The sequence below is a fragment of the Sturnira hondurensis genome, unplaced genomic scaffold (assembly GCF_014824575.4).
Source record: "Sturnira hondurensis isolate 20B ecotype Veracruz unplaced genomic scaffold, ASM1482457v3 Scaffold0002638, whole genome shotgun sequence".
Lineage (NCBI taxonomy): Eukaryota > Metazoa > Chordata > Mammalia > Chiroptera > Phyllostomidae > Sturnira > Sturnira hondurensis.
In genome coordinates, this window is record NW_028075269.1 from 2,929,822 (window position 1) to 2,956,851 (window position 27,030).

Here is a 27,030-nt window from a genome sequence, read left to right on the forward strand (position 1 = left end):
TGTCATGCACTATGTATGCAGTTTGAGGTACCACAGTAAAGCCAGCATTAATTTCTTTTTCCTTCTTCACACTTTCACAGATAGAAGATTTGTTCTTACCACAGGTCTTAGTTAATCTCAGCATATGCTTTTTTTCCTTTATTACTGCGCCCAGAACTTACACCTTTACGCTTAAAGAACACATGTTCTGACTTCTGCTTAGCACATTCAACTCGCCAGCACCACTAATCTTGAGCTTTGGGGACATTCTTAAGTAAAGTAAGGGTGCCTGCAACACAGGCGCTGCCGTGCCATGAGTCCACCTGAAAACGAAGATGGCTGCTACGCCAGTAACAGGCAGCAGGCAGCTCACACGGCACAGGAAGATGCGAGATTTCTTGATGCTCCTCAGAACAGCTTGTAATTTAAAACTTAGTAATTGTTTATTTGGGGAAATTTTTGTTTAATATTTTTGAACCTTGGTTGATCCCCAGTAACTGGGGAAAGCAAAACTGCAGGTAAGGGGGACTGCCGCACTTAATCGTGTGTTCAATTCCTGTAAGAGAGCGTGCGTGCATTACTTAGAACACAATTGTATAGTTGAAGACTGGGTCTAAAGAGCCAGGGTGTAGAGATAAAGAACATGAAGAGATTCTAAAATTATAAATGGATAAGCATCAAAAAAATAGTATAGTGAGAAAAGACTGCTGAGAAAATTTCTCAAGATCTAAAGAGTTGTGGGTAAGATTCAGAACTAAAGCACACAGGGGGCGTTCACCTTTTTAACAAAGTTTACAGAAAATTGCTAACATATCAGCCAGTTCAGCATCAAAATAGTCCATTTAATTCTGTGCAGAATCAAGGGCATTAAATGTCTCTTCACATATATCACTTCAAATACAGTGCAGAATCAAGAACTAGAAAACTGATACTCATATAAAACCATAGAGATAATTTTGTTGTGCTTATTTTTAATCTACATAAAGCAAAGATTGCACTCATCTGTTGAATCACAATACGCACAGCACCTACCAGAGTACCCAAGATACAGGACGAACATGAAACAAATCATGTTGTAAACATTAGAATCAAACAATGGTTAGTAATCAAGAAGTAAAAACCAAACACTTGCATCATAACTTCAGATTTATTTTAATTACATGTAAGTCCATTGCTTGATTCACATTTCAAACACAATTCCAAAATGCATCAAGTAGGGAATTGCTTGTCTCAAATCATTTGACAGGAACTAATGTATTCCTAGAGGTTTAATAAGAGCACAGACAGCAAAACAGAGGGGGGGGAAGGTAATTTCCGGTTCCACAGTTAACCATGACCTTCACCAAAACACTTATGTCTAGGCCTTTTTCCTCATCTATAAATGGTAATTCTTAGTTCTAAACAGTCCATAGAAAGGGGAAAAAACAGAATAGCCTAAGAAAAAAAGAAAAGGCAAATCTTCCTTGGTTAGCTCCTCCTTTTTCTTAAACCACCCATCCCCGCCCCAAAGGCAAAGTCATGCAGTCCTCAGTACTCTCAAGGCCTTCCAGCTCATACCTCTGCTTTACCCTGAGTGCTCGTGTCTTTTTCACCCACTAGACAGTAATTCTCCGTATCTCCCAATCATTGGGTACCTGGCAGCTGTTGGGGGTCCCAGTAACAGAATGAACTCAGGAGCCTGAGAACAGTGGGCTCACGCTGCTTGAGCTGAACTGCTGTCCCAAAGTAATAGGGGTTAGTTTTGATGGAGGCTAGTTTTAACACATTACGCCCACACTCTGCACTGTACTCACAACATTCCTAGAGGCGGGTACTGTTATCGTTCTCATTTTAAAGATGGGGAAACTGAAGCTGCCAGAAACCAGGTCAACACCACTCAACTTCTAGGGGCGGAGGCTGAATTCGAATTCAGGACAAAAATGTTTGACCTCCCCCTCAACCTTATTCGGAAGAGATCTGGGAGGTTCCCTGTTCTGAAAGTCACACCTGCTAGAAGTAAAGTTAGTAGTCACGCTTGGGACGCAGAAAGGAGGGGCTGCTAGAATCTTGGAGGGTGTTGGCCTTAAGGGGAAGGGTACCCTTAAGAAAGGGGGGCTTTTTCTCATCCGACAAAAAGAATTCCCCAGCTGGGTGGGGGTTCCCTCCGAGGGCCACTGCTGAAGGCGGAGGGCCAAGCGAATGGAAGCGGACCAGGACAACTGGCTGAGGGAGCCGCTGGCTGGTCGGCGGGGACCCGAGGAGGACGGCTGGGAGAGAGGGGAGACGGCAACTCCAGAGAACCCGGAGTCCTGGACGTGGGCCGACTCGGTGGAATGGGACGAGCAACGCCTGTTGAGACTGGACCTGACGGGCCAAGAGGCGGTGGGCCCGGAGGGAGGCCGGGGGGCGGCGGGCACCGACGAGGGAGGGGAAGAGACCAGCCCCGAGGAGACAGCAGTGGCGGAGCCCAGGAGCACGGACCCACAGAGTGAAGAGGAGTGGGCCGGCCCCCTACCGGCGCGGCCGGGGGGTAGGGAGATGGCGGTCCCGGAGGGCGGGGCGACGGCGAGTCTTGAGGTCCAGGGGTGGAGAGAAGGGCGGGGAAAGAGGGACGGAGCGGGCGGGAGAGAAGGGCAGCAGGAGAACCGGAGTGGGGAGGCCCTGGGGGAGCTCCAGGGCGAGGCGAGGAAGCCGGGAGACCGGCGTCCCGCCTGGTTTTGGGAGAGGTACTGGGAGGGGTCCCAGGAGCGCCTCCGTGAGAGGGCGACGAAGCGGCAGGCTGAGGGCACGGGGCAGGTCAAGTGGCAGTATCCTTTGGAAAAGAAGCCCAACTGGCTGGAGATCCCGGGGAGGGCGGAGAGGCAGGGGAACGAGATCCTCCGAGAGGAGAGGAAGAAAGCCACCTCCTCTTCAGAGCACGTAGACCGTCGGCCCACGATCACAATCAGTCTCCGTCCGAGAACTGACCGCCGGTCGCAGGGTTCTGTCGCCTCATTTAGTGTCATTAACGAGCTGGCGAAGATGGGTGATCCGAATGTCCTGGAAATGGTGCAGGAGGAAGGTAGGAACCGGAGGAGTGGCGCCGCTGGACTCCGCGCGCACACCCGGGCACCGCAGGCGCGGGGATCGAGGGGGACGTTGGCGGCCCTGCGGCCTGGACCCCGGGGACGTTCCCTGGGAGGCGTGCCCTGCTGGACACTGGGACTGCAAGACGAGCAGACCCTCCCCAAGTGGGTGGGGGTAGGCGCCCCTTTGATGTCCTCTGCTGCCCTCTGCTGCTCCGGCCAGCCCCTAGCCTTGGTCCAGTGATCCCCTGCGCTTCCGAGACCATCCTCCTTTGCTTCTGGGTACGCGGCGGATCTAAGGAAAAATGCTAGGAGGCTGTAGGTGAGCGCGCTGGGCGTGTGAATTTTAAGTGCCCAGACACTCGAACAGTCTCCGACTGAGGGCCACAGCTTAGGGTGCACGGCAGTCGACCCTCGTGTGGAAGCCGGCCCTTGAGTGCTTTTGCCTTGCTTTATTCGCCGATTACTGCTCAAGCTTTGAGATCCTGGTTAATTACCGGACCCTAAGGGTTCAGATTCTTGTGCACTTGGGAACGAACGCTGCGGTACTACCTGTTTTAATTGAATCTTAAGTTGAGGAATATTTGCTCATTCTTTGTTAAGGCCTTTTCACAGACCTATAATCTGTGGATTTATTTAGTACACACATTTTTTTTTTAATGCACCTGTTTTACTCGGGCCGTCTTCAGGACCCTCAATGACTCAGTTCCCCTTAATAACACCGTTTTGTGTTTTTTTTAGCTTGTTTAGTATTACATTTTTACTGGAAAAAATTGATAAAAGTTCTAGGTAGTCTGACTAGTCAGTCTTTAAAGGCACCAAGAAATGCAACACATTATTGCATTCTCTTCCTCCACTTTCTTAACAGTTTTATTGCTATGATTCACATGCTATAAAAGTCAGCCATTTAAAGTGTACAATTCAGTGGTTTTTGGTATATTTAGAGTTCTGCACTCATCACCACAATCTAATTTTAGAACATTTTCATCACCCCAAATAGAAACCTCTTAATAGTCACTTCCCATCCCCCTTTCTCCTAGTCCTACTCCCAGCTGCGGGCAGCCACTCATTTATTTACTCTGGAAAATGACCTGTTCCGGACACGTACTCTAAACAGACTCATATAATATGTGGTCTTTTCTAACTGGCTGCTTTCGCTTAGCATGATGATTTTGAAGTTCACCCATGTTATAATTTGTATCAGTGCATTATTCCTTTTTAGTGCCAAATAATATTCCATTATATACACACACATATTTATGTGTATATATACACATATATAAATATAAACATGTATATATATAATGGAATATTATCCCATTATATATGTATACACACATCACACTTTGTCCATTCATCAGTTGGTGGACATTTAGGTTGCTTCTGCTTTTTTTCCTATCATGCTATGAATATTCATGTACGGGCTTTTGGATGAAATTGTTTCTTGGGTGTATGCCTAGGAGTGGGATTGCTGGATCAGTTAGTAACTCTGTAAGGAAAGAAACTACCAAGCTGTTTTCCAAGTATCTGCATCATTTTATAGTTCTACTCCATAAGAGTTTTAATTTTTCTACATCCTTACTAACATTTTTTATTATCTGTTTTAGTTATCACCTTCGAAGTGGTTATGAAGTGTTCAATGTGGGTTTTTTTTTAAGATTTTACTTACTTACTTTTATTTATTTTTTAAAAAATTTTATTTTTATTTAATTCTTGTTCAAGTGCAGTTTTCTGTCTTATATTCCCAGCCCTGCCCCCCCAGTGCTCCCCACCTCCCTCCCATTTCCGCCCCCCACCTTAGTTATTGTCCATGTGTCCTTTATACTTGTTCATGTGAGTCCATCCCCTTTTCCCCTATGATTCTCTCCCCTCACCCCTCTGGACCCTGTCAGCCTGTTACTTACTTATTTTTAGACAAAGGGAAAGGGAGGGAGAAAGAGAGGGAGAGAAACATCAATGTGTGGTTGCCTCTCACATGCCCCCTACTGAGGACCTGGCGTATAACCCAGGAATGTGCCCTGACTGGGAATCAAACCAGCAACCCTTTGGTCCACAGCCTGGTGCTCAATCCACTGAGCCACACCAGCCAGGGCCTCACTGTGATTTGATTTGCATTTGCCCAGTAACTAATATGTCAAATATCTTTTCCAATGATTATTAGCCATTCATATATCTTCTTTGGAGAAATGTTTGTTCAAATCCTTTGCCCATATAAAAATTGAGTCATTTGTCATTTTATTATTGCTTTGTAAAAGTTCTTTATATATTCCATATCTATGATTTGCAAGTATATTCTCCAATTCTGTGTGAAGCAACTGCCCCATTTTCAAATAAAACAATAATTTAAGGATAGAGGGAAAACTGTTGAAAACTTTCAGCTTTGACTAATGGCTTTGGTAAATGACACAATAAATTTATTTATTAGGGAAATGATTGGTATTCACTGATGCAAAAGAATGAAATGACTTTTGAATGTATTAGAAGTCCCTTTCTATACTTACTTAGTGGTTTTCTTCTTTGCTGAGAATTACTTTTTGTTGTAATTTCAGTAATTTGAAGGCATTAATAGATATTTTTTAATATAAAGAATTTGATAATTCCTTGTTATCAGTCCTGCTGAAGTAAAGCCATTGAAGGGTACAGAAATAGATCCTTCCCTGAAGGAAGAGTGGAGGAAAAATGTGAAGTATGTAAGTATCTATATATAATGAAAAAAGATACCAACATGACAGTGCAGAAACTGACCATTATTCTCTTTCAGGTGTCAGAAGTGTGATCTAATTTAGCCTCAGGATAATTTTACTTACTAGAATGTGTACTTAAATCAGTATCACCCCAGCGTAAGTTATATCGCAGCTTGAATCTGTCCCAGGAAGGTTTTAGAAGTTTTCCCACAGGAATTTCAGTTTTTCTTTTCTTGGGAAAGGCCTCTGTAATTTGTTTATATTTTCTCTCATTGTGTTTGAAGTTTTGCCTCCAATTTGGGTGGAAGTAGGAGAAAAGAATATTGGTGTGGAATACCACATATATTTGGTGGTTGGTTCTGATGACTGCTCCTGCCCAGATTCCCGCCGACGTTCTGTGCATAGACCCAGAATCCAGGACGGCGTGGTAGTCTGGATTAGTGAGAGTGGGTCTGAAGAGCAGGGTGGCCCGGGCCCCGCAGATGACACTTAGGTTTCTACATGTTTTTCAATGTGTGAGTTATTTTGCCAGGTTGATTTTACTATCCATTATTAAGACCTTTGCTATCACTAGGGGTGTATGAAAAGTGCATTGCAATGAGAATGTATTTTTGTAATTTTGTTTTAAATTATAGTTTACATTCAATCTTATTTTGTATTAGTTTCAGGAGTAGAGCATAGTGGTTAGCTAATCATATGCTTAACTGAAATGTCTCCCCTAATATATTCCTGTATCCACCTGTGCCATACATAATTATTACAATATTATTGTCTATATTTTCTATGTGTACTTTATATCCCCATAACTGTTTTGTGCCTAGCAATCTGCACTTCTCAATCCCTTCACCTTTTTCACCCGGTCCCCTAACCTCCGTCCCCATTGGCAACCGTAAGTCTGTCTCTGTATCTGTGAGTCTCTTTCTGTCTTGTTTGTTCATTTAGTTTTTCTTTAGATTACACATATAAGTGAAATCATATTATATTTGTCTTTCTCTGTGTATTTCTCTTAGTATAATGCCCTCTAAGTCCATCCATGCTCTCACAAAGGGAAAGATTTCATTCTTTTTATGACCGAGTAATGTTCTGTTGTATGTACGCACCACCAGGTTTTTATGCATTCATCTATTGATGGGCATTTGGGCTTCTTCCGTGTCATGGCCATTGTAAATAATGCTGGAATGAACACAGGGTTGCATATATTCTTTTGAATTAGTGCTTCGGGTTTCTTTGGATATTTACCCAAAAGTAGAATCACTGGATCGTAAGGCAGTTCCATGTTTAATTTTTTGAGGAAACTTCATACTGTTTTTCACAGTGGCTGCGCCCATCTGCACTCTCACCAACAGTGCACAAGGGTTTCCTTTCTCCCCGTCCTTGCCACACTTGTTGTTTGCTGACTTATTGATGATAGCCATTCTGACAGGTGTGAAGCAGTATCTCATTGTGGTTTTAAATTTTTTCTCTGATGATTAGAGACATTGAGTATCTTTTCAATGTCTATTGGCCACTGTTTGCCCTTTTGGGAAAAGTGTCTATTCAGGGACTTTGCCCATTTTAAATTGGATTGTTTGATTTTTTTGATGTTGAATTCTATGAGTTCTTTATACATTTTGGATGTTACCTTCTTATCAGATGTACCATTGGCAAATATGCTGTCCCATTCAGTGGGTTCCCTTTTCATTTTGTTTGTTGGGCAAAAACTTTTTAGTTTGATGTAGTCCCATTTGCTTATTTTTTCTTTTATTTGCCTTTCCTAAGGAGATATATCAGAAAAAATTATTCCTTCAAGCACTATTTGAGATTTTACTGCCTATGTTTTCTTCTAGGCATTTTATGGTTTCAAGTCTTACATGTAAGTCTAATCCATTTTGAATTTATTCCCCAAAAGTTACTAGAACTGATAAATAAATTCAGTAAAGTAGCAGCATACAAAATAAGTAACTAGAAATCAGTTGCATTTTATACACCAATAATGAACTATCAGAAAGGGAAACTAATAAAACAATCCCATTTACAATTGCATCAAAAAAAAAAAAACCTAGGAATAAATTTAACATAGGAGGATTCGTTTTTAACATGAACAATTTAGTAAATTTTAGGAAGACTGGTTTTAAACACATAGTTTGTTCCTGGAGCTTAATGACACAGTTATGAAAACAAAAGTATTGAGACTCCTGATCAAGATGGTGGCATAGGCAGACGTAGCTCACCTCCTCCCACAACCACATCGAAATCACAACTAAAATATAGAACAGCCATCACTCAGAACTTGTAGAAATCAAGTTGAATGGAAGTCTGACAACTGCGGAATAAAAGAAACGACTTCCATCCAGACTGGTAGGAGGGGCACAGAGGCGGACTGGAATGGTCCCTCACCCATATGTGGCAGATAAAAGTTTGGGAAGGATATCTTGGGAGTGAGGAGTTGCAGCCCCACGCTAGGCCTCCCAGCCCAGGATTTCGGTGCCAGAGAGATAGGTCCTCACACACTGCTGGCTGCAAAAATCATCAGGGATTAGGTTGGAGGAAACTTCTGGGCCCCAGGCAGTTCTCTTAAAAAATTCACACGTGGACTCTCCTACTGAGACTCACTCCCTCTGAGCTCCAGCACCAGGTAGCAGCTTGAAAGGAGGAACTGAAGTGTCTGGCATCAAGCCAAGCAGAAGCCATTGTCCCGTTTCTGAACCCTTGCTCTCGCAGAGCTGGCAAGCTGGTGCCATATCTGAGACTCCATCAAGCTGACTAACACTGTTTGACCAACCTTGGAGATCCCTAGACTCTGCCCCACCCAACATAAGGACCCACCCAGTCTGTTTTTCCATGTGAATGGCTGGTCTTAGATCATGCTACACAACTTCCTAGATTCACAGCTCGGATTCTCCTGGGAATCTCCAAACCCAGCAAAAGTAGCAGCCATCTCATATTGCTTTATAACTCAGGCAGGGTGGCCCTGGGAAAAACACAGGTGATTGTGGCTGACTTTGGCCTACACCATCCTGGAAACCCCAGGGCCAACACACCCAGTACACCTATAGACCACGTTGGAGCACCATCACCCTGCCCCTGCATAGCTGATCCTCCGCAGAGGGTGGAGGTTGGTGGTCAGTGGTCATAGCCAATCCTTGCGGATGACTGGCCTGGGTAGATTCCTCTCATTGATCTGCCAAGAGCAACCAAGGCTCAACTACAAGAATAGGGTGTACTCAGCCCACACAAAGGGCCTACCTTGAGTACCCAGCTTGGGTGAAAGGGGAGGCTGTGCCACTGGACCCTACAGGACACTTACCACATTAGGCCATGCTACCAAGACATGGAGTCAAAGCAGTTCTACCTAATACATAAGAACAAACAGAGGGAGGCTGCCAAAAGGAAGAGACAAACATGGTCCAAATAAAAGAACAGATCAAAACTCCAAATAAAGAGCTAGATAAAATGACAATATGCAATCTATCAAATGCAGAGTTCAAAACACTGGTTATAAGGATACTCAAGGAGCTTAGTGAGGACCTTAACAGCATAAAAAAGATCCAGTCAGAAACAAATGATACACTAATTGAAATAAAGAACAATTTACAAGGAAACAGCAGTAGAATGGATGAAGCTGAGAATCAAATCAATGATGTGGAACATAAGGACTAAAAAAGCAACTAATCAGATCAACAGGAAGAAAAAAGAATCCAAAAAATGAGGATAGTATAAGCAGCTCCTGGGACAACTTCAAGAAGTCCAACATTCGAATCATAGGGGTACCAGAAGGAGAAGAGAAAGAGCAAGAAATTGGAAATCTGTTTGAAAAAATAATGAAAGAAAACGTCCCTAATTTGATAAAGGAAATAGACATGCAAGTGCAAGAAGCACAGAGTGTCCCAAATAAGATGGGTACAAAGAGGTCCACTCCAAGAGGACACATAATTAAAATGCCAGAGGCTAATGATAATGAGAGAATCTAAAAGCAGCAAGAGAAAAGAAGTTAGTTACCTCCAGGAGAGTCCCCATAAGACTGTCAGCTGATTTCTCAAAAGAAACTGGAGACTAAATGGGATTGGCAAGAAAAATATTCAAAGACCTGAAAAGCAGGGACCTACAGCCAAGATTGCTCTACCCAGCAAAATTTTCATTTAAAATTTAAGGGTAGATAAAGAGCTTCCCAGAAATGAAAAAACTGAAGGAGTTCATCATCACCAAACCATTATTATATGAAATGTTGAAGGGACTTACTTAAGAAAAACAAGAAGATAACTATGAACAATATAATGGCAATAAATATATATATCTGTCAACAATTGAAACTAAAAAACTAAGCAAACAAGATGAACAGAGACAGAATCATGGATACAAAGATCATGTTGATGGTTGCCAGATGGGAGGGGAGTGTGGAGGACTGGGTGAAGCGGTAAAGGGATTAAGAAGTACAAATAGGTAGTTACAGAATAGCCTTGGGGATGTAAAGTACAGTATAGGAAATATAGTTGCCAAAGAACTCATCTGTGTGGCCCATGGACATGAACAATGGTGTGGGGATTACAGGAAGGAGTGGAGGAGGGTAAAGGGGGAACAATTGGGACAACTGTTAATAGCATAATCAGTAAAATATAATTTAAAAATAAGAAAGAAAACCAGAGTATTGTCTGGCCCTGGCCAGTGTGGCTCAGTTAGTTGGAGAGTTGTCTGATAACTGAAAGGTTGTGGGTTTCATAGTCTTTCAGGGCACATACCTGAGTTGTGGGGTTTGATTCCTGGTCAGGGGCCATAGGAGGCAACCAGTGGATGCTTCTCTCTCATCAGTGTTTCTCTCCCCTCCTTTCTAACAGCAATGAAAAAAAATCCTAGGATGAGGATGAAAAACAAAAAAGTGGTTGAAGAAGGCGGGAAAATACTGGGTTACGTAGTATCAGATTTTAGAAGCTACTTCTATTTCTGTGTTTTAAAAAATAAACACATTTCTTAGAATAAGTTTACTGAAACAGGATCTTATATATTTATCCTATATATATTTGTACATAGCTTTGCTGAAAGCCTGGGTCTTATATATTATGTATTTCCTAAATCACATTCAAAAAGTAAATATGAGAAAGGTAACCAATTGATTTATGTGTGATGAGCTTTCTTCCCAGAGAGATTAACATTTTGCCTTTTGTCATACTAGTTCACATTTCTTGAATATGTTACATTCTCTGTTTATTTTCTTGATAGTTGAACACATTAAGCAATCAGCGATATCCAGTTAGTGTTCCCACTATCTAGTAATTTTTAATGTAATTTCAAGGGCAAAATGTAATAGAACACTTTAATGGTTATGTAAACAAATGCTGCTGTTAAAATGTCAGTGTTGCGGAAGCTGAGCTGTTGAGTGGCTGACGTAGAAAGGATGTTCTGATTTGAAATATTTATTCTTTAGCTGATTTACTGTACATCCAGCATTGGAAAAGACAGCTTAAGGGCTTAACAATGGGAAAAGGCAGTTTTAAAGTGGGATATAAAGTTGTTTGCATCTTTACAACTATGTTAAACATTGTATTTAATCAAACCACTTCCCCTTTGGTAGTGTGAATATTTGATTACATATACAGTTGATCCTTGAAGCACATGGGTTTGAACTGTGTGGGTCTACTTATATGTGGATTTTTTCCAGTAAATACTGTCAATGTATTTTCCTTCTGAATTTTCTAATATTTTTGATATCTAGCTTTATTATAAGAATACAGTATGTACTACATATAACATACAAAGTATATGTTAATGTGTTGACAGGCTTCCTGTGTTCATATGTGTTAATAGGCTATTAGGAGATTTTAGACAGTCAAAAGTTATATGAAGACTTTTGATCGAGTTGGGTGAATGGGTGTCAGTGCCCTTAACCCCTGCATTGTTAAAGGGTCAAGTGTACTTTCATTTTATGCTCCTGGGAGGGGTGTAAACTGAGAAGATCATTTGGTAAATGTGGGGGCTATTTTTGGGCTCTGGGTTTGCTGGAGTGTATTCTTAGTAATGTGCTTTCAGTGAAAACTTAAAGCTCAGTCTTCGGGCTGAGTTGACTTTCAGTTCATATTTTACGATTGGCTACAGTGATTGGTATTAAGCCCTTCATACCGCAGGTTTCTATCGCATTAGGAAGAGTGTAGTCATTTCCAGTGAAGTTAGAGGAAGTTGGAAGAATAATAAAAAGCTCATTGAGAGTTGTGGGGTTCAAATCCTTGCCTCTTCAGATAATCCTTTATTTTGACGGGTTTGTTGCTATATGCAATTATTACAGCCTTATACTTTGAAAGTGAGTGTGAAAGTGTGTCTGGATCCGTGACATGCGTGAACATCTGATTTTGTGTGTCTGGGAGAAAAGGATAGTCAGTGAACACTGTGTGTAAGAGGGAACATAGCGTTGGAGGTAATACGTCTTTCCTCTTTAGTCTTCTGCTTTTCCAAAAAAGGATGCAGTTTACACAGTATACTCCGCCTGGCTCTCAGGGAGCTTGCAGTCTTGTGGAGGGGTCATAACTGGGCTAGGTGCTGGGAGAGGGCTTGGTTCATCGCACCCTGGGGGCAGGTAGGAAGCTAATCCAGGGGGCAGATGAAGGGGTTTCAGGCAAGGCTTGGAAGGAGGATGTCAAACTGATACAATGGAAAATTAGAAAGAGTTGGCCTAGGAAAAAAACAGTTCCAGGGAAAGGGAGCAGCAAAACATAAGAGAGGTAGTAGGAGTAGGAGATAATCTGGAGAAATAATGCCCCTTTTCAACATTCTCAAATAAATGCCTTGTATGAAGTTCCAATAGCAGTTTGAAAATACTTTTTAACTATATGTTAAATGCAGCAAAATAAGTAAATAGATGAAGGAGGTTCTGGAGACACTTTCTCTTCTAAAAAGCTGGAGGTGTAAAATACTGTGTGTCAGCTGATGGTGGTTGGTGCCCCGTCGTTGCCAACAGGATCCAGTTTGAAGTGCGGTGAAGAGGAAACTTTATTCAGTGATACAGCGTGGCTGTGGAATAGCTCAGTAGTGTTACAGCTCAATGATGAAGCAGCACAGCTGTAGACCAGCAGGGCTGGAGGGTGGCCCATCTCCAGGAGACCCTGGGGCCAGGCCCCTCTCCTGCTAGCTGGCTCTGCTCGGGTCTACTCCATCTGCTCCCATCTCATTCACTCCACTCTGTTCCGCTCTGCTCCAGGAGTCATCTTTGGTGACTGAGATTCAGCTTCAGCCAGGGAATGCAGTCTTTAGTGGAAAGGGAAAGTGCACTCTCTCAGCCACAGGGGAGCTGGCTTGTAGAGACAGAAGTCCCCGCCCCTGACCCCTGATTGGTCCATCCTCATGCAAAAGAGGTCTGCAAATCCTTGCAGTTTGGTGCAAAAGGCACTGTTTCTAATTGGTCAGAAGGGAGGCACTCTGATTGGGTGGTGAAGATGCTGATGGGTATATAACTGCACAGTTGCACTTGGAGGGGGAAACTTCAGTCCTATTGGTTGAAATAAATTTCCAAACTCCTTTATAAGGGCTGGCTCTGATGGCAGTAACACAGCCCAGGAAGGTAGTTTGGTGCAGAAGGCGGGCACCTTAGTGCAGTGTTCTCCTGAAGTGTGATTGCATGCGAGACTCCAGTATGGAAATGGCTGGGAGTTTTGTTGATTGTTTAATCTTCCAGGAGCCTTTCTTTGTAGGTATCATTTTCTCAATATCAGCATCTGTAACCCCTAGCTTAAGGCTTGAACTTGTTTGCTCTGTATTTGGAACTCTATTCAGTTATTCTGTGTAATAGTGACTGTTTTTATCTTGGAAAATAATGAAAGGCTTCCTAAGTCAGTTCTCAAGTACCATACATTGAGAGACAAAGTATGTATATTTTAGAATCCAGTTATTTACTAGATTGATGTCTTTTTCATTAAAAAGTCTAGTGAGAAAGCCCTGGCTGGTGTAGCTCAGTGGATTGAGCGTGGGCCTGCGAACCACACGATCGCGGTTTGATTCCCAGTCAGGGCACATGCCTGGGTTGCGGGCCAGTTCCCGGCGGGGGACACACCAGAGGCAACCCTACATTGATATTTCTCTTCCTCTCTCCTTCCCTTCTCCTCTAAAGATAAATAAATGAAATCTATTTTTTAAAAAAAATAAAATAAAAAGTCTAGTGAGAGATGGTTAAGGCATTATGGAGTTTTGAACTGTACATTTAAAGAGTACTATGATGATACCATATAATGTTTTATATTTTCAAATAATTTTTACTTATATAATAAATCTTAAAGATGAGAAAACCTGCACTAAAAAAAGTTAAGTGATACAGCTAAAGTCACAGTCTGTTTTCCTGCTTTCCTGTTAACTTTTAAAATAACATCCTGTAACAGAAAGATTTGAATATGAAAGAAATTGTTTTATCTTTATTCTGACACTCTAAAATGTATCCCAAAGAATTTAAAAGTTTTGAAAATCAACAAAAGAACAGAGCACATTCTGATAATAACAATGTCAAGAAGAACAACAAACGTTCAGTGACCTCACGACCACGTGAAGCACTTTGCCTGCGTTATCTAATAAAATGCTTGCACAAACCTTAGGAGTCACACATTAATGACTTTTAAATTATGTTGTGTGCTGAAGTTGCTTTACTAGCAAACACTTTGGGTCAACTTTAGGAAAACAATGCCGATAGAATATTAAATCTCACAGAGTAAGAAAAGAGGTAACAGTGAACATCCTGACTGGATGTTTTCCTCTCAGCAGTTTCATGTCTACTGCATTTATCCCAGTTAAGTTTATTTCTTAGTTGGTGCAATTAGATCCTACATGTGAGAAGAACATCATGACATTTTTCTCCTAGCTTATAGACAGCTTTTGGTACTAACTTCTTTTGTTAGGCTGCTTTGAACAACTTAGCTCTGGGAAGATCTTGGGCATTTTCTTCCAGTATTTTTTTTCTTTGAACTTTTTTGTTTGATTGTTGAATTGCTATTTTCTCTATATGCAGACTTTTAACATATTCTGATCAATTGGACATTTTAACATTTTTTTCTTATCAATTTTAGAAAGAAGAACCAATAGGGAAGCAGACTACGTTTTTGAAATGAATGAGGTAAGTTAAATATATACTAGCTTCCTGTGAGTCAGAACAAAAAATTGAGACTAGGTTAGAGATGTACTTCGTATGACTACTTAGATCTTTGTACTTCAGTTATTTACTCTTACTACATTCTATTTCATCTCCTAACCTATTCACTTTTTAGTAAGTAAAGCAAATTCCATGTTCCATGCAGATTTAATATTGGGACTTTCTAGATGTTTTAGGGGAGCAAACATAAGCTTGGATTTCTTTTCAGGCTTCCTGTGAAATAAACTCAGAATGCTACGACTTTATATGCAAGATAATAGTATTTCCCTTCACCCTGTGCTGAAGTACAAGGCAGGTGTACTATGTGACAGCTCTTTATGTCACAGGTGTTGGGATGTGGTTAGTGCTTATTGGTACCTGTGCCGGGGCTCACGCGATTCCACCCGAGTTGAGTAAACGTATTAAATGAAATACTAAATACTAAACACACTACTTATAAAAACACAGAATTTTCTTAGCCAAAGGCTTTATTTTATTTACATAAACTTGCAAAAATATACAAATAGGATTTTTATATACAGAATATAAGCATCTGAAGGTATTTCAGGTAAATTAATCTTTGCAGTAGGTTCGAATTGACTGAAAGCAGTACTTACAGAGGTGCATGTCCTTGAATAGGATTAGGGCTATTCAGCAAGATTTAAAAAACAGAGGATCCTTTACAAATAGCTTTTTAGGAATGACTGAAATTCCCACCTTGGGAAAGAAAGCCTGTCCGAGTAGATTGTCTGTGTGCTAGTTAGCTGGATAAACTGGTTGGATAAGCTGGTTGACTGAGAGTCCCAGAAGTCCTGGGTTTCCTTTAAAAGCTCAATGGCCACAATGCTGAGAGAAATGGACTATGAGAACTGAAGGGACTATGAAAATTGTATAGTCCAGTGATTTTTACAGTGTAATTTGTAAACCGCCTGAATAAGAATTATATGAAAAATTTCTTTAAAATGCAGACTCTTGGGCCCAACCTCAGATTATTAATCACTATTACTGTTGAAATGACTAATTACTATTTAGGGTAAGGGCAAGAAGTCCTGATTTTAAAAAAGCACCCAAGTGACTCTTAACTGCCATTCATTAAAGTTTGAAAACCACTGTCATAAACTAGACAGTTTATGTTTATGACAGCTGTCATAAACAAATAAAGCAATGTAACTACAGTAAATGTATCAAGAATATTATCTAGAAAGTAAAGAACATGAAAAGTTAAAGTTTTCATGTCTATAGGGCAGACTGAGGAAAGATATATCTTACGAGATTGAACCAACTTCAATGATAACATACTGTCATTTTCACTTTGTCCACATTGATGTCATAGTAATACATGGCTCACAGATCTTTATATGTCTTTCTCAAGTTAACTTCAATTACAGTTCACATTCTCTGCTTCTGTGTGTATCTGTCATATTTATATATGATCTAGACTTATGCTTCTATAACAGGAAAATCTTTTCATGTCATATTTATGCTGTTCCTTATCCCTTTGCACATTTCAAAAATAGTGCATATTACTTCCTTGCCTTCAGGTTGAACATTTTTGTTCAGATTTCTGAGGCTTTACATTTGGCTCATCAAACTCAGAGAAATTCAGACATAGTATTTTAGTAATATCATGTGTCATAGTTTTTATTTATTTATTTATTTTTAAAAAAGATTTTATTTATTTATCTTTAGAGGGGAAGGGAAGGAGAGAGGGAGAGAAACAACAATGTATGGTTGCCTTTCATGCGTCCCCTGTTGGGAACTGGCCTGCAGGGAACTGGTCTGCAACCCAGGCATGTGCCCTGACTGAGCATCGAACCGCGATCGTCTGAGTCGCAGGCCCGCACTCAATCCACTGAGCTACACCAGCCAGGGCTACATGTGTCATAGTTTGGGGGGTTTTTGTTTTTAGTTGTGCCGAAATTAAACTGTTGACTGGTTGACATGGTAAAAATATTCTGATTTGAAATAATCATTCTTCAGCTGATGTGCAATGTATTCAGCACTGGAAAAGGTAGGCCCTGTGAGAATGTGTCTCTCCCACACACTCATCTGCATGGAGTCCGCAGAGAACATGTGGGAGCCTGGGCTTTTCACTCTCGTCAGTAGTAACAAGGCGCTCAATTCTTTTCTGCTGGCCGTTGTCAGAGGTAGCCCGGTGGAAAGCCAGGGTTTCACCGCTGTCTAGAAATAGAGAAACCACCCCAACTCCACTCCCTGCCGTGGTGACAGTGGAGGCCATGTAGGGAGCAGAAAGGAGGCGCCTGTGCACTTCCCCGCCAGGTTGGGGTCAGTGAAGGCCTAACAGTAAGCTTGAACTTCTGCCCCACCCAGCAGTGAGGAGAAACCCTTCCAACGCCCCACCACCCCTGCACCTGCACAGACGCTGAGCTAGAAGTCTGGAATTCTGACCCCACCGGGTTATGAGGCATCACTCCACTTATCCCACCAGAGTGGTATCAGAGAAGACTTAGTAAATCTTCTGCTTTAGTGAAGCAGAAGATTTAAATAAAATCTAGAGTCTTATAACACAATAGCTTACAAGTTTAGATTTTTATAGAAAATCACCCATAATACCAAGAACCAGAAGGATAGCAACTTGAATGAGAAAAGATAGCACATACCAGTGCTGAGGTACAGATGTTAAAATATCTGATTAGGATTTTAAAACATCTATTATACAAATGCTTCAGTGAGCAATTGTGATCATGCTTGAAACATAAAAACAATAGGAAGTCTCAGAAAAAAGGCAACAAATTTTAAAGAATAACATACTAGAAATTTTAGAATTGAAAAACAGATTAACTGCAATTTAAAAAAAACAACTCAGCAGAAGGTGGGATGAACAGAGGAAGGAATCACTGAATTTGGAAATAGAGTAGAAATTACCTAGTCTAAACAGAAGAAAAAAGAAAAAAAAGTGAACAGAGCTTCAGGTTCCTCTGGGGCTAGAGGAGACCTTGTCCTTGTGTTACTGAAGATCTTATCCTTGTGCGACTGAAGATCTTGTCTTGTGTTACTGAAGATCTTGTCCTTGTGTTACTGAAGATCTTGTCCTTGTGCTACTGAAGATTTTATCCTTCTGCGACTGAAGATCTTGTCCTTGTGTTACTGAAGATCTTGCTTGTGTTACTGAAGATCTTGCTTGTGTTACTGAAGTCCTAGAATGGGAGAGAGTGGGCTAAAAAATATTTGAAGAAAAATAGGTGAATATCTCAATTGGCCAACAATACACAAGCCTACAGATTCAAGAAGCTGAAGGAATCACAGACAGGATAAACCCAAAGAAATTCACATCAATTGAACTAAAACTAGTTCAGAAAACTAAAGGCAAAAAAAAATATCCTGAAAGCAGTGAGAGGAACAATGCCTTAACTCTAGGGGAAAAATACAATAATTAGATGGTAGTAGTTTTCTCTCACAAATGAGGGGAAGTAGTCCAGTTGTTTCAGGTGCTCACAAAAAAAAAATGCCAATTGAGAATGTTACAACCAGTGAAAATATCCTTCAGGAATAAACAGAAACTCAAACTGTTCTCAAATGAAGGAAGATTAGAGAAAAATTTCAACAGCACATTTGCACTGAAAGATTAGCCAAAAGAAGTTGTTTGACAGAAAGAAAATGATAAAACAAGAAATTTTTTAATATGGGGAAGGAAGAGAAAAAACAAAAAGTGTAAAAATATGAATATACAATAGACTTTCTCTTTTGAGTTTTCAGTTATATTTGACAATTGAAGTAAAAATATTCAATAATTTTTGATATTCTCAATGTGTGCAGATAAATATTTAAGAAAATTGTAAACAAAGAGGTTTGAGGTTTTAAGTGGGAGGGTTATATACTTCACTTGACAGATGAAACATACACTTTGTATGTTGTGATAAATAATGTGTGTATATATATAATGTAATATCAAAATCTGCATAGAGATACACTCAGAAACTATTTTGATAAATCAGAATTGAATCATAATAATAGTTCCAATAACCTACAGGAAATCATGAAAAATAAGCTAGAGGAACATAGTAGAATAAACAAATCAAAACAAAAATAAAATGGCAGAGTTAACTCTTAATGTATCAATAATTATGTGAAATGTAAATAGTCTAGTTGAAAGACAGTTTTGCAAAGTGGGTTAAAACATTAAAGTAAAAGGATTAAAATATATATTATGGCTGAAAATATATACAAACATTAATAGAAAGCTGGAGTACTAAATTAATATATGAAGTACACTATGTAGCAAAGAAAATTACCATGGACAGAGCCGGACATTATGTAAAGATTAAAAGTGTTCATTTAACATTAAGATACAGCAATGCTAGAGTTGTCTGTAACAAATAATAGCATCATAACATGTGAAGAAAAAATAATAGGATGGAAAGGACTAATACAGAAATCGATAATAGACTTCACTTCTTTCTCAATGGTAGGTGACACAGCTAAAGAGAAAACCAGCAAGGATATACATCAACCAACAGGATATAATTGATACTTATAAACTAATCAGCCTGATGATAAGAGAGCACACATTTATTTCAAGTACACATGGAACATCTGCCAAGACAGACTATATCCTGGGCCATAGAACAAACCTCAACAAATTGAAATCATAGAGCATTCTTGGATCCCAATGGAATCAAACTAATCAGTAATAGAATGGTAACAGGAACATCAACAATTGGAAACTAAACAGCATACTTCTAAACAGTCTGTGAAGTAAAGTCTCAAGGAAAAAAGCAAAGCAAAATGTTGAACTGAGTAAAAGTGAAAATGCAACATACTGACATTTGGGGGTTGTAGCCAAAACAATGCTGAGAGAAATTTACTCCGATAAATGTTTATGGCGGTAAAGAGGAAAAGTCGAAATCAATGATAAGCTTCCATCTCAGGAAATAACAGAAAAATCAAGATAAGAACAGAAATCAATTAATTTAAAACAGAAAAACACTAGAGAAAATTATTGAAACAGCAAGTTGGTTCTATGAAAAGGTAATAAAATTGACAAACTTCTAGCTAGAATGACAAGGAGGGGCTGGAGGGGAGGGTAGAGGAGGGAGAAGACAGGGAGAGGAGGGGAGGGGAGGGGAGGGGAGGGGAGGGGAGGAGACATAACCAGAAACAAAACAAGGTATGTCGCTATAGACTGTAGATACAAAAAAGTTAATAAAGGAACACTAAGGATACACAACCCATTCGATATGAGATAAATAATTTGAAATTCCTATAATTATTAGGAAATCAAATGTATAATTTTAAAATTCTCCCCAAAGAAATCTTTAGGTCCAAATCATTTCACTGGAGAATTCTACCAAGTGTTTATTTAAAGGATAATTAATACCAGCTTTATACAGTTTCTTCCAGAAAATACAGTAGGAATAAGCACTAGCGCAATTTATTTTAGAGCCTTCCATTACCCTGACACTAAACCGAACAAAGACGGCACAAAAAAGGGAAACCAGGGTCCTTCATGGTCCTAGACACACACATCCTGAGTTAAATATTAACTAATAAAATATGAAAAGAATTTAGTCCCATAACCAAGTGGAGATCATTTCAGTGATGGAATGCTCATTTATTATGCAAAAATCAATTGAGATACTTAATCATATTAAAAGACTAAAAAATAAAACACATGGTTTTATGTATTTTTTCAGGGAAAAAAACAAATTCAATGCCTGTAACTACACAAATTCTCAGAAACCAGGTTATGAAGAGTCTATAAACTGAGACTGTTAATTGGCTTATCGTTATATCCACAAGTGTTGGCTATACATTGGGGTTGGTGCGGGGGTTGGTGCGGGGGTTGGTGCAGGGTTCTGAACGCAGGTGGTCCGAGTCTAGAGCTCTCCCCTTAGTCACTCCGCAGTGGTACTTCTTTGAGACGCTGTTTTAGGAGCCCCGTCTAGAAGTATTTTTTTCTGAATACCCATCGCCAAATCATTGCTTCTTATGTTTACAATATTCACAATGACCACTCAGTTTCTATGAGGATTCATAGATTTTCTGTGTTTCCACGTTCTGTTGCTAGTGGAACTTTGTGTCATTCATCCATGTACTCACTTCATTACATTTTATACCATTTCATTCAATTCCTTAAGGGTTGGAGGACCCTGAGACAAGGCCACTGAAGAGGGGAATGTAGGATTGAGAACAGCATAGATATTTCTTTTCCCGAGACTAAGGTCAGTGAGAAATGAGACAATGAAATACTCAGCAAAAGGTATGAAGGAACCTGTATTATTTTATCTTACATTTTGCAAACAGAACACCACAGCTTTTGAGTAGAAAGTCACAACAAACTCATTTTTCCTAAAGTGAGAAATTGTAAAGTGCCTAGCCTAATTGCTTTTGAAATGTGTAGTATATGTTTTTTGTACCCTTCTATAAGTCAACTGCCTAATTGATTTCTAGCATAATTGAAAACATTACATTATAAGGATTCAATGTAATACGAAGCTATAATAAATTCATACATTGTCTTAAATGCAGAAATGCAGATGCACAATTTATTATCAGAGGCTGCTATTTCAGAATTAAATGAGCAAGATATTCATTAGCTTTATTTGATATCTGACTTTTTTAGGTGAGTTAATGGAATTCTTTTAAGGTCCACAGGCAGCTGGAGTCCAGGATCAGTGAAATGGGACTTTTAGCGTGTAATAACTCAGACTCAGTTTTCCCACGGCTCTTCCCGCTGTTTCAGTATAACTTTAATGTCGTCAAATGTTTAAAAGGCTTTAAATCATCAATTAATTCTGCCCTTTGTTGTGGTCCTGTTGAGGATTCAGCATCGTTAAAAGAATGGGGATCCTCGCTGTTCCTCTGTAATATAGTAGTTCTTAACCATTTATTGTGTCTCAGGGTTTTCTTAAGGTTCAATAAAGCTAATGAGAATTCAAAAAAATGAGGAGAGGCTTAGGAACCTCCAGGACATCTTTAAACGTTCCAACATCCGGATTATAGGGGTACCAGAAGGGGGAAAGAAACAGCTACGAGTCGAAAACGTATTTGAACAAATAATAAAGGAGAACTTCCCCAGTCTGGCAAAGGAAATGGACTTCCAGGAAATCCAGGAAGCTCAGAGAGTCCCAAAGAAGTTGGACCCAAGAAGGAACACACCAAGGCACATCATAATTACATTAGCATAGACCAAAATGAAGGAGAGAATCCTAGAAGCAGCAAGGGATAAGGGGACAGTCACCTACAAAGGACTACCCATCAGACTGTCAGCTGTTTTCTCCAAAGAGACCTTACAGGCAAGAAGGGGCTGGAAAGAAGTATTCCAAGCCATGAAATCCAAAGACCTACAGCCAAGATTGCTTTATCCAGCAAAATTTTCATTTAGAATGGTAGGACAGATAAAGTGCTTCTCAGATAAGGTCAAGTTCAAGGAGTTCATCATCACCAAGCCCTTATTATATGAAATGCTAAAGGGACTTATCTAAGAAAAAGAAGATGAAAAATATTAACAGTGAAAGGACAGCAAACACACAGTTATTAACAACCACACCTAAAACAAAAGCAAACCAAGAGGACAGCTAGATCAGGAGTGGAACCATAGAAATGAAGACCACATGGAGGGTTAGCAACAGGGGAGTGGGAGGGGGAGAAGTGGGGAGAAGGTACAGAAAATAGCATAGATGGTAGGTAGAAAATAGATAGGGGGGAGGGTGAGAATATAGAAATATATTCTAGAAGTATATTCCCCAATATATAGAATATTGGGGGAAATATAGAATCTAAAGAACATGAGACACGTGGTTATAAACTAGGGGGGAGAATGGTGGGGGAGGGAGTGTGCGGGTGGAGGGGAATGAAGGGGGGGAATAGAACAACTGTAATGGTATAATCAATAAAATATATTTTAAAAAGCTGCTTCTAAAATTCTCATTCTCTCTCAAGCTGTCTTCACACACACACCTCCCCCTCCTACACTTGCATGAATACACATGCACACGTATACACACACGTACACAGTTTTACACTTTGTTTCAGGTGTTTCGTAGCTCCCCTGAATTGCTGGATTAGTATTTCTGTGTAGAGAAGCTAGAGCTTTGGTGTTGAAAGTTATATCCTCTCCACTTGCATTATGATTATTAACAGCATTGTATTTCCCCTGGTGCTATTAGCAGAGCCTGAGCAGCCGAGAGACCAGCTTTCTCATCAAGGAAGAACCAACGGTGAGCAGCAATTAGTACAACTTTTTTCTCTTTTTAAATCAGATTTGTTGGGGTAACATTGGTTAATAAGATCCTATATTTTAAATGTAGATTTCTGTGATGCATGGTTTGTATATTGCATTGTGTGCCCACCACCCGAAGTTAGATCATCTTCTGTCATCATATATTTGGCCCATTTACCCTTGACTACCCCTCCCTTTCCCTCTGGTAACCACCATACTGTTGTCTGTGTCTGACACTTTCAGTTTTATGTCCCACGTTATAGTGAAATAATATGGTCCTCAGCATTTTCTTTTTCTTTTCTTTTTTCTCTTTATGTTTAAAATTTACCTTCATGCTTTCTCTTTTTGAAGTATTTTTTATTGATTATGCTATTACAGTTGTCCCATTTTTTCTCCCCTTTATCTCCCCCTGCCCTGTACCCCCTTTCCCTCCAGCATTCCCTCCCTTCCTTCATGTCCATGGGTCGTACATTAAGTTCTTTGGTTTCTTCGTTTCCTATACTGTTCTTAACCTTCCCCTTTCTATTTTGTACCTGCCAATTACTCTTCTTACTCCCTGTACCTTTTCTCCCATTCTCCTCTGACCCCCTCCCCACTGATAACCTTCCGTGTGGTCTTCATTTCTGTGATTCTGTTGCTGTTCTACTTTCTTATTTAGTTTGTTTTTGTTCTTTTTAGTTCATTTATTGATAGCTGAGAGTTTGTTGTCACTTTACTGTTCATAGTTTGGATCTTCTTGTTTTCCTTAGTTAAGTCCCTTTACCACTTTATATAATAAGGGCTTAGTGTTGATGATCTCCTTTAACATTACCTGCCCTTCCATTCTAAATGACAGCTTTCCTGGGTAAAGTAATCTTAGATATAGGTTCTTGCTTTTCATCACTTTGAATACTTCTTTCCAGCTCCTTCTTACCTGTAAGGTTTCTTTTGAGAAATCAACTGACAATCCTATGGGAACTCCTTTGTAGGTAACTGTATCTTTTTCTCTTGCTGCCTTTAAGATTCGGTCCTTATCTTTAATCTTGGCTAATATAATTATGATGTGCCTTGGTGTGTGCTTTCTTGGGTACAACTTCTCTGGGACTCTCTGAGCTTCCTGGACTTGTGTGTCTATTTCCTTTGCCAGACTCGGAAGTCCGCCTTCATTAGTTTTCCAAGTAAGTTTTAAATTTCTTGCTCTTCTTCTTCTTCTGGCACCCCTATNGTGAAATCATATGGTCCTCAGCGTTTTCTTTTTCTTTTTTCTTTTTACATTTAAAATTTACCTTCACGCTTTCTCTTTTTGAAGTATTTTTTATTGATTATGCTATTACAGTTGTCCAATTTTTCTCCCCTTTATCTCCCCCTGCCCTGTACCCCCTTTTCCTCCAGCATTCCCTCCCTTCATTCATGTCCATGGGTCGTACATTAAGTTCTTTGGTTTCTTCGTTTCCTATACTATTCTTAACTTTCCCCTTTCTATTTTGTACCTGCCAGTTACTCTTCTTACTACCTGTACCTTTTCTCCCATTCTCCTCTGACCCCCTCCCCACTGATAACCTTCCATGTGGTCTTCATTTCTGTGATTCTGTTGCTGTTCTACTTTCTTACTTAGTTTGTTTTTGTTCTTTTTGGTTCATTTATTGATAGCTGCGAGTTTGTTGTCACTTTACTGTTCATAGTTTGGATCTTCTTGTTTTCCTTAGTTAAGTCCCTTTACCACTTCATATAATAAGGGCTTAGTGTTGATGAACTCCTTTAACATTACCTGCCCTTCCATTCTAAATGACAGCTTTCCTGGGTAAAGTAATCTTAGATATAGGTTCTTGCTTTTCATCACTTTGAATACTTCTTTCCAGCTCCTTCTTACCTGTAAGGTTTCTTTTGAGAAATCAACTGACAATCCTATGGGAACTCCTTTGTAGGTAACTGTATCTTTTTCTCTTGCTGCCTTTAAGATTCGGTCCTTATCTTTAATCTTGGCTAATATAATTATGATGTGCCTTGGTGTGTGCTTTCTTGGGTACAACTTCTCTGGGACTCTCTGAGCTTCCTGGACTTGTGTGTCTATTTCCTTTGCCAGACTGGGAAGTCCTCCTTCATTAGTTTTCCAAGTAAGTTTTACATTTCTTGCTCTTCTTCTTCTTCTGGCACCCCTATGATTTGGGTGTTGGAACGTTTAAAGTTGTCCCAGAGGTTCCTAAGCCTCTCCTCATTTTTTTGAATCCTGTTTCTTCATTCTGCTCTGGTTGAATGTTTATTTTTTTCTTTGGTTCCAAATCATTGATTTGAACCCTAGTTTTCTTTTCTTCACTGTTGATTCCCTGTATATTTTTCTTTATTTCACTTTGCATAACCTTCACTTTTTCCTCTACTTTGTGACTGTACTCAATAGTTTCTGTGAGCATCCTCATTACCAGTGTTTTGAACTCTGCATCTGATTGGTTGGCTATCTTGTTGTCACTTATTTATTTTTCTGGAGTTTTGATCTGTTCTTTCATTTGGGTCGTAGTTCTTTGTCTCAGCACACCTGCTATATTGTAAGCCTTAGGTATTTACTAGGGTGGGGCAAGCCGCTTTGCTTTGTTGTGGCATCATATGTGGGGGACAGGTCAGAGAGGGAACAATGCCACTTGCTGGGTTCTTGCTTCACTTTCAGTCACTTCCTTCAGTCAATTTCTCATTTCCTGTCCTTTTAAAAATAAGCTGAGCCCTGGCTGGTGTGGCTCAGTGGACTGAGCGCCAGCCTGCGAACCAAAAGGTCCTGGGTTTGATTCCCAGTCAGGGCACACGCCTGGGTTGCAGACCAGGTCCCCAGTAAGTGGTACGCAAGAAGCAACCACACGCAGGTGTTTCTCTCCCTCTCTCCCTCTCTGTCTAAAAATAAATTAAAAAATATTTTTATAAAATAAATAGTTGAATGACTTTCTTTTTTCTCCCTTCAGCATTTTGAGAGGCTATGAAATATTTTACACTATTGGGTAGACTTTCAATCCCATGTACAGTCCAGGTATAATTGTAGTGATTTTACTTTCTTCGCTTGATATATGGCATGCTGCTTAACAGAATGCCTATTTTACTTTGCTAGTATTTCAATGTCTCCCTTTCTCACTGTTTTGTCTCTCCCCCTTTCTTTAACTCAGTTCCACAAATACGTATTATTTAACGTTACTGTATAAAGGACTTAGGGAAATTTACTTTGAAGTCGTATTTTTTCTTTGTTCTTTCCTCTTTTCTTCCTATTTTTGTTATTTTCTTGTTTCTAACTTCTCCCACCCTTCTAATTTAAATATCACACCAATGTACACATTCACCTGAGTGATAATACTGAATTTGTGTGTCTGTTTGTTGCAAATTTCCTTTCTTTTTAAAAAATATTCTTTGATCCTAAACTGTTAAATCTCTTAGCGTGTAGTATGAAAAAAGGCTGTATGTTGTTACTTGAGAGTCTGTCCTGTAGATCAAATTTGTATTAGTATTGTCAGTTTGGCAGATGGGTGAAAAAGTGTTAATACGCTATTAGATTTTTTATTTCTTTTAAAAAATTTATTGGATTTATTGGAGTGGCTTTGGTTAATAACATTATATAGGCTTCAAGTGTATAATTCTGCAACATATCATCTGCGTATTGTATTGTGTGTTCACCACCCAAAGTCAGAATTCCTTCTACCTCCCTCACTACGCCTTTCTCTCCGGTGATTACCGGACTGTTGTCTGTGTCTGTGAGGTTGTTTATTTGTGTGTTTGTTTTGGGTTAATCCCTCCGTTTTTTCACCTAGCCTCTTCTCTCCCTCTGCTCTCTGCTCCTCTCTGACAGCTTTAGTTCATTCTCTGTAACTATGAGTCTGTTTCAGTTTTGTTTGTTTATTTTGTTCATTAGATTCTACATGTAAGTGAGATCATGTGGTACTTGTCTTTCTCTGACTGTTTTATTTCACTTAGCATAAAATACTCTCCAGGTTCATTCATGCTTTCAGAAATCTTCTCTGTAATTCTGGGCAGGATTTGTTAACTTTCTATTGATTGCTTCACAGCCTGCAAAGAGATACAATTTGTTCCTGAGGCGACGTCTTATGGTAAAAGCAATGC

The 27,030-nt window shown here is 39.8% G+C and overlaps 1 protein-coding gene across 3 annotated transcripts in view; it reads left to right on the top strand.

Moving 5' to 3' along the window:
- Nucleotides 1-2,574: 2,574 nt before the first annotated feature.
- ANO5 (anoctamin 5) overlaps nucleotides 2,575-27,030 on the top strand; it is a 73,506-nt gene continuing 49,050 nt past the window's right edge. For 2 of the 3 annotated variants that reach the window (XR_005065651.1, XM_037040390.1), the window contains exons 1-4: nucleotides 2,575-3,019; nucleotides 14,719-14,765; nucleotides 22,910-22,960; nucleotides 26,976-27,017. Coding sequence is in view for 1 of the 3 variants with exons in the window: in XM_037040390.1 (XP_036896285.1) it covers nucleotides 2,980-3,019; nucleotides 14,719-14,765; nucleotides 22,910-22,960; nucleotides 26,976-27,017 (180 nt within the window). In the remaining 2 variants the exon portion in view is untranslated. The remainder of the gene's footprint in view (nucleotides 3,020-14,718; nucleotides 14,766-22,909; nucleotides 22,961-26,975; nucleotides 27,018-27,030) is intronic. The other variant, XR_005065652.1, reaches the window with a different exon arrangement.